The 8,538-nt window shown below is 40.7% G+C and overlaps 1 protein-coding gene across 1 annotated transcript; it reads right to left on the bottom strand.

The window, feature by feature from the left end:
• Window positions 1-260: 260 nt before the first annotated feature.
• On the bottom strand, window positions 261-6,491 carry LOC139154134 (proline-rich transmembrane protein 2-like). Its single transcript, XM_070728565.1, has 4 exons — window positions 6,484-6,491; window positions 5,788-6,391; window positions 3,875-4,007; window positions 261-271 (listed from the first exon to the last, which is right to left on the bottom strand). Exons 1-4 carry the CDS (start codon window positions 6,489-6,491, stop codon window positions 261-263), a joined length of 756 nt encoding a protein of 251 aa, XP_070584666.1.
• Window positions 6,492-8,538: the final 2,047 nt, after the last annotated feature.

Genomic DNA, 8,538 nt, shown 5'->3' with positions numbered 1-8,538 from the left:
GGAAGTGTTTAACCACAACTGCAAGCTGTTTCTTCTGTTTTCTTTCATTTGTGTTCTTTTGTCTTCTCTTTCTCCCTCTCCCTCTCTCTCTCTCTCAAACTTTCTATGGTTTCCATCCTTGTGCTCTTGCTTTGTATGGTTCTGGGATGCAGGGGGACAGGTGAGATGAGAAAGGATGGGTGGACTGTAGTCATATTGGTCCCCCGCTCCAAAGATGGAAATTTTGGGGCTAGGGGTGCAGCGGCAGCCAACAGCCACCTTCACTGAAACACTGGGAAGGAGAAAGGGGACACAAGGGCACAGGAATCAAGGGGGGGGGGGGGAGAAAACAAACACAGGAAAAGAGAGCAAAATTAGGGATTTGTTTGCTATTTGTTAAGAAGCACGAGGGATTAGCATCTCAGGTGTGCTCAATTCAAACTCCCCACCCCTGGCATTAATTGGAACCTGAAGCATGCAGGAACAGTCCCGTTAGGAAAAGCAAGGGGGAGGTTCATGACCTTACATCAAGGGAAGGTATGAGATTCAGGGGTGTACAAGGGTCAAAAAAGTCAAAATGGCAGTTGTGACCATGTGATCAAAGCCCCACCTTCTTTTTACATACAATACACAGGTGCTTTCAAACTCACATCATCACGTGATGTATCATGACTTTTTCCCCCTTGTTTAACCCTGCTGTTCTGTTCGGGTCTGTGAGACCCGAAATCAAGGTTTGAGACCCTGTAAAAAATTTTCCCTGCATATCTGAAACTTGAAATTTCATGACTTTTCATCATTTCAGGGGTTCTCTCTATGAGAATTTTTTTGGGGGGGTGGGAGGTTTCTTTCTTGCTGAAAAAAAAAAACTCCCTAATGTTATGTTCCCGGGTCACCCTGACCCGGACCGAAAACTCTTCATTTGCAGTGCTTATGTTTGGTCTTTTTGAAAGCTTTTTTCACTTGGAAAGTAGTCTGAACATTTCTTCACACAATGGAATGAAAATTGAACTGAAAAAATTAATCCTTATTGGTTTATTTTGCCCATAAATGTGCCTCCCCCCCCCGTTTTTGTGAAAGTTTTTTCAATTTATGGATAGTTTTGCTTGCAAAATGCAGTCTATTTTACTGGAGTTGGTGTGGGAATGGTACCTTGAACATTTCTGAATATAAGAAAAATATAAAGGAACTGAAAAAAATGATTCTTACTGTTTTTTTAACATCAGAAATAAGGCCTCCCCCCCCCCGGCTGCTTGCAACAATTTTCACTTTTTATTTTTTTATGCTCCAAATCCGAAATATTCTTTAAAATCTTACGCATTCATTTACTCAATTTAACAATGCTGATCATCAAAAAAATATTTGTGGGGGTGGGGGAAAAAAATTTTTCTTGGCAAAAAAAAAGTCACATTTACTCTGTTCGGGTCATATAGACCCGGATCAAAATGATTTTTTTTAGGTACTTGAATTTGGTCTTTTTGAAAACTTTTTCCACTGGAAAACTAGTTTGAACATTTATGAACATAATGATATGAAAATTGAACTGGAAAAATTGAGACTTATATTTTTATTTTGATCAAAAAGCCCCTCCCCCCATCCTTTTTGAATTTCCTGTCAATTTATATTTTTTAAGGCTACAAATCCCTAAGGAATTTCCCCCCAAAAGGTTTGATATACTAAATTGAACAATCCTGAACATAAGAAAAATATAAATGAACTGAAAAAAATGACTCTTATTGGTTTATTGTTTTATACTCGAGTATAAGCCTACTCGAGTATAAGCCTATTTGAGTATAAGCATGGGGGCCCATTTATGAGCAAAATAAACCAATAAGGATCATTTTTTCAGTTTAATTTTCATATCATTATGTTCAGAAAGGTTCAAGCTACCAATCCCACACCAAAATAGAATAGTAAAATAGAATGCATTTTGCAGGCAAAATTATCAATAAACTCAAAAGTTTTGATATACTAAATTGAACAATCCTAAACATAAGAAAAATAGAAATGAACTGAAAAAAAATGATTCTTATTGGTTTATTTTTGAATATAAGACCATATCATTTTATACTCGAGTATAAGCCTACTCGAGTATAAGCCTATTTGAGTATAAGCATGGGGGCCCATTTATGAGCAAAATAAACCAATAAGGATTAATTTTCTCAGTTCAATTTTCATATCATTGTGTGCAGAAATGTTCAAGCTACCAATCCCACACCAACTTTAGTAAAATAGAATGGATTTTGCAAGCAAAACTATCCATAAATTGAAAAAACTTTCACAAAAACGGGGGGGGAGGCACATTTATGTGCAAAATAAACCAATAAGGATTAATTTTTTCAGTTCAATTTTCATTCCATTGTGTGCAGAAATGTTCAAACATGTTTCCAGGTGAAAAAAGCTTTCAAAAAGACCAAACATAAGCACTGCAAATGAAGAGTTTTCGGTCCGGGTCAGGGTGACCCGGGAACATAACATTAGGAACTTTTTTCGAACAGAACAGCAGGGTTAAACCGGGGGTGGTGTGTGATGCATCCAGCCTGTGGGTCAGGAGTTTGACACCCCTGGTCTAGTGATTAAATCACCAGGCTAGAAACCAAGAGACAGTGAGTTCTAATCCTCCCTTAGCCGGATGGGTTATCTGTAGCCAATCACTCTCTCTTAGCCCAACACACCTCACAAGATTGTTATTGTAGGGAAATTGGAGAAGAAAGAATATTGTGTGTGCTTACCATCTTAAGTTATGTACAGTTTTCCCCATGGGAATCAATGTAAAAGCAAATAATGCGTGCAATTGGGGAAACCACAGGGAGAGTAGGGTGGAGGCCCTGTTTCCTCCCAGGAGATTCCTAGAGAGGCCCCACCGAGGTTTCTCTCTGCTTTTTCCAATTACAGTATTGGAGGCCTGGGTTTAAAAGTGGAAAATGGTTCTTGAGGAGAAGCAAAAAAATCTTGAACACCCGGTTCTTATCTACAAAGGTTCGTAAGTAGAGGCGTTCTTAGGTAGAGGTAGCACTGTATAAAAGTAATAAAGGTGGGAAATAAATAAATAGAATAGGTGTGGCTTTGATCCCCTGACTGCGGTTTTGACTTTTTTTCACTATCACCAGTGGTAAAAGCTCTTAGGCTGGGTCTTTACCTATTATAATTAATATTGATAATTATACCTTATCTGGTTACTTCACACAGTGCTCTGGTTGGCTTAGAGGCCTACTCACAAAAAAAGCCTGACACCCCCCACCTCCCAAACGAGCTGTTTTGAAGCAGCTGCAGGTTTTAATAAGAATGCTGATTTCCATGACACAGGCTTTCTAGATCTTTCCGGTCATAATTATGTAACCTTGCCACAACAAAACTCTTTAATGTATTTAAGATGATGATGATGATTACAGCAGTTTATTTCTCTGGGGGCAACATTAGCAGCCATTAATGGTTGCAGCGCAATCAACACAGGCTTTGTCCTCCCCAGTGGGGTCTACTCCACAGAGAATCCAACATAAACTCCATTTTAAGGAAGGAAATTCCTTATTCTGAAATACCATCTTCTGAAGTCATCCAAAAACAGAGTTCCTCAACCAAGAAGGGTGGACTTCAACTCCCAGAATTCCCAAGGCAGGACGCTGTCTGGAGGATTCTGGGAGTTGAAGTCCACACATCTTAAAACCTCTGTGATTGGGAATCACTGGTCTAGAATTGAAACACCACGACTCTCTAGAGCAGGGGTAGGCAAAGTTGGCTCTTCTATGACTTGTGGACTTCAACTCCCAGAATTCCTGAGCCAATTATGCTAGCTGAGGAATTCTGGGAGTTGAAGTCCACATGTCATAGAAGAGCCAACTTTGGCTACCTCTGCTCTAGAGAAATCTTCCCATCAAGCAGTGCTTTCCTGGCTACTCACCTCCAAAATTGATGGCGCAAGAGGCCACGATGATAAGCAAGCCCCCCACCAGGGCTACGACACTCAGCAGCTTTGCTACCCGCCCCAAGCGCCGAGCTCCATCGATGTCTCCCTGTTGGAAGCTATTACGGGACTGAAGAGGGAGGCAAAAAGAAAATGGATGTTAAAAGTTATTCTAGATTCTTAAGAGCTTGCCTGAATAAAAAGCCTATAGACCAGGGGTTCCTCATGTTGTGGTGACCCCCAACCATAAGTCTAGTGCCAATTCTCCCAACAGGGCCTTAAGCTGATTGGCAGGAAGGTCAGAGGGACACCCCCATTGTAAACGCTTGATTGGTCAGATTGTAAAAATATGTTCCAAGGGGCCAGAATAGAAGCATTAGTTCCTGTTTGTTTTTGTTTTGTTTTCACAAATATGCATATAAATTAGATAACCGGAATTAATTCTTTTAAAAAATACCATCATCTATAATAGCCGTAAAAATGACCAAGTAGATGTTGTGTTTAATAGATATGTACAATTTAATTGAATTGATTCTTTTTCTTTTTTTCTTTGTGTGTGTACATACAATTGTTTGTCCTAATTGTTTATATGTTTTGTTTTTAATGTATATAATTCAATTAAAAAAATTTTTTAAAGAAAAAGAACCTTTAGTTCCTAACACCATGGGAAATTTGTCTTTTCCCCATAGTCTTAGGCGACCCCTGTGAAATGATCACTCGACACTCAAAGGGATCCCAACCCCCAGGTTGAGAACTACTGATCTAGAGATTCCCAGTCATCCAGATCATGGCTGCCCCTAAGGTGCTTCTACAGGAGGCAAATGGGTTTCCTTCCATTCCACACCACCCTGTCAGAGCTGAAGAAACTTCTTGGGTGAGAAGCGAAATGTCTTCAACATTTTATTCTATTTTTTATTCTATTTTTTATTCTATTTTTAAATTTACCTATTCTGATTTTATGTATGGTGGGACTGGTCTCTGGGTGTCACACGACTTTCGTTGCCAATGACAATTCGTTGTTTTGACAATGACAAAAAAATTATTATTATTATTATTATTATTATTATTATTATTATTATTATTATTATTCAAAAAAACAAAACAAAAAAAGTCCAGTCGCCTTTTGAAAACACACCTTTGGGACAACCATGACCTGGATGACTGAGAATCGCTACAGATTTTTAGCTATTCAATTTGGGTTGAACCTCTTTGGAATGGTGTGAGAGTAGGAATGGATTTCCAGAGTAAAAATTGCAGACTACAGGAAATCAGGAACACTACTCAGGGAACGTTCTGGACACAGATTCTTTAATCACCCTTTAACACAGTGGTTCTCAACCTTTCTAATGCCGCAATCCCTTAATACAGTTCCTCACGTTGTGGTGAGGAGGTCACTTTTTTCAATGCCTTTGTAACTTTGAATAATAACTAAACAAATGGTTGTAGGTTATTATTGTTGTTGTTGTTGTTGTTGTTATTATTATTATTATTATTATTATTATTATTATTATTATTATTCTTTATTAGATTTGTATGCCGCCCCTCTCCGCAGACTTGGGGAGGCTCACAGCAGTGATAAAACAATATACAGTAACAAATCTAATATTAAAAGTCTAAAAGCCCCATTATTTAAAAATCATACATACAAACATAACATACATAAAGCAGGTTGAGGACTACCTGCATTGGAGATGGCAGGGGAAGGCGGGGCATATTTTGTTCCTGCCCCACCTGATCGTTCTAATCGAAAGCCTTTTTTTTCAAGCACCGATTGAAAGATTGCAAAGGCCACGTTTCCTTACCCAACTAGGTAACATCATCAGTGTGAGGGAGAGTGGAGTTTGCTTGCCCTGCCTGTTCTGTCCCTGCCTGGCTAAGCGTACTGTTCTTCTTTTGACTCGTGCACTTACCATGACTGAGTACACGAAGGCCACAATGTTGATCGGCCAGATGGGGCAGAAACAGGACAGAGCAGCCAAAAATATGTAGTCTCTGGGTTTCGCTCCAGCCTCCCCAGCTGCCGATCCGGTTGCTGAGGCCTGCCGACTCAGACTGGCCCGCGGAGACGCTGCTCTGCCCGCGAGATGCACCTGAGAGCCAGACAAACTTCCCCTCACAACCGCCCGCGGGCCTCCATTGACGCTGTTCTGGGGCTTCAGGTCGTTCAGCGATGCCGACTTGGAGCGTGCCGGGGGGCTGCCAGGAGGGGCCGGGGTGGTGGCTCCTAATTCCTCAGCTGAGCCGATCCTCATTGCCAAGGGATCCCCGTTCAGTTGTGGCCCCCCACCAGTCTCCTCTTCAATGGTGACGGTCACCAGCATGGATGACGGAGGGGCCTCTGGCGCTGGAGGGCTACGAAGTGGGGATTCCAGCTTTGGTTGTTGCTCTTGCTTTGGCTCCGGCTCGGCTTTGGGCTCCGGCTCTGGCTCTTGCTTCTCTCCTTCATCTTGTTTGGCCTCTGGCTCTGGAGGAGCCTCTTTCTTCTCGACATCGTCTGACATGGCAGGCAAGGATCTGAGTTGGGGAGAATTAGAGGCGGCTTGAATTCAATATTTATTTATCAAATTTATATGCCACCCCCAGGGATGGGCTGCCAAACTTTTTACTGCCACATTGTGGGTGAGGCTTGCTTTATGGGTGTGGCTTGGTGGTCATGTGACCTGGTAGGAGTGGCTTGCCAGCCATGTGACCAGGTGGGAGTGGCTTGCCAGCCATGTGACCGGGAGTGGCTTAAAGGTCATGTGACTGGGTGGGAGTGGTTTACTGACCAAGATAAGTTTTCAAATAGGTGCTTGGACTCTTTTTCAGTTGATTAAGTCACATTATTTGAATAGCCACAAAAAAGGACAAAGGGTAGACAGCATTATTTGCTGAGAACACAGTAACATTTTAAGGTTTTGTACTGTACCCACAAGGTTCAGTATGATAACAGATTAGGCAAGTAGCTCAATTTTCTTTAATTGCGATAAAAGTTCAGTTCTAGATAATGATTAAAATGATTAAGGCATTTTATGGGTAAAAACATACTATGTAACTGTTTCCTATTTTAAAAGTAATTAAGGGTCATATTAAGGTATTAGAGAAGGAAGGACAATAAAAAAATTATTAAGTATTCAATAAATAGTGCATGAACTTACTATCCCCCACTGCACGCCCCCCCCCTCCGTGGGGGCAGCAGCCCATTACTGGCTGCCCCTCTCCTGACGGAATCAGGATGGCGTAACATTGAACAAGGTGGTACCTTGGATTGCATCAGCCCCAGAGCCTTCCTCTCTACACCAGCGGTCCCCAAACTACAGCCCGGGGACCACATGCGGCCCGCTGAGGCCATTTATCCGGCCCACCAGTGATTGACAGGAGCACAGGGAAAAGAGAGCAAGAAAGAAAGAAAAGGGAAAGAGAGGGAGGGAAAGAGAAGTGGAGAGGAATGAAAGAGGGAAGGAAGGAAGGAAGGAAGGAAGGAAGGAAGGAAGGAAGGAAGGAAGGAAGGAAGGAAGGAGAAATGGAGGGACAGAGGAAGGAAGGACTGTTTTGGGGGGTGTAATTTTTTTATTTTTTCTCTTAACATACATTCAAACAATACCATGTACCATCTAATTTTCCATGAATAAAATGCAGTATTTTGTTAGTAACTAATATCAATCATCAAAAAAGTTGCAAAAGTTTTTTTTTCTAATTTTGTCATCCAGTTACATTCATTTTTTAAATTAAATTCCCTCCTTAATGTTCCTTCAAAAAGTACAACACCAATTATTTTTCTAACTTATTAACCATTATGCCAAAGTGCTTCCTTCTTTCTTTATACCTTTTTCTATAAGCCAAGAAAACCTTGTATAGCCAATCAGATGTCAACAAAAGAAAATTAAAAACAAAACATAAACATATATGAATTTCAGACTTCTCCCCCCCCCCTAAATAGTACATTCCCATTTTGTTTTTTACTTTAAGATAAAGTATGTGCAGTGTGCATAGGGATTTTTTCATAGGTTTTTTTTAATAATCCGGCCCTCCAACAGCCGAGGGACAGTGAACTGGCCCCCTGTGTAAAAGGTTTGGGGACCCCTGCTCTACACCTTTGAATTGCCGTGAAGAAAAAAGGAAACAATAGAGACACTCTTCCCATGTCTCTCAAGCCCAGGCTCTGAAAGAAGATCTAAAAATGACACTTTGGAGATCTTGGATATAGGCGAATGGCTGCAAAAGTCGATGGGAGTTAGCAGAGATGGCCCAATCAGCTGCTTTACTTAAAGAAAAGAACACAAAGAATTTTGTTTCTGTTTGGAAACCACTTCTGGACTTTGTGCTTGAGGTGGGAAAAAAGTGAAACTTTGATTCTGGGTTTGGCTGATGATGTAGATTTATAAAAACGGCTACTCGATAGTATTATATAAAAGTAAAAAAATCAAGGTTTTGTCTTATTACCTTACTCTGATGTGCCAAAAAGTAATTGGAGCTCAACCCTTCCCCCCACTCCTTTACCCAACACTTTTTTTCTTTCCCCTTTTCATCCCCTATTTTCACATTACTGTATTCTCATTTTCTTTGTATTTTCGTATTTTATGTTTTGATTAAAATTTGCAATCCCTTTGATCTCTTCATACTGCCAGGAAGGAATATTGCCTCCTATATATATGTGATTGGTTTTCGAGGGCAGAAGTGAG

The sequence above is a fragment of the Erythrolamprus reginae genome, chromosome Z (genome assembly GCF_031021105.1).
Source record: "Erythrolamprus reginae isolate rEryReg1 chromosome Z, rEryReg1.hap1, whole genome shotgun sequence".
In the NCBI taxonomy this organism is placed as follows: Eukaryota; Metazoa; Chordata; class Lepidosauria; order Squamata; family Dipsadidae; genus Erythrolamprus; species Erythrolamprus reginae.
Note: the sequence above shows the minus strand (reverse complement) of the source record. Positions and strands in the feature narration are given on the sequence as shown.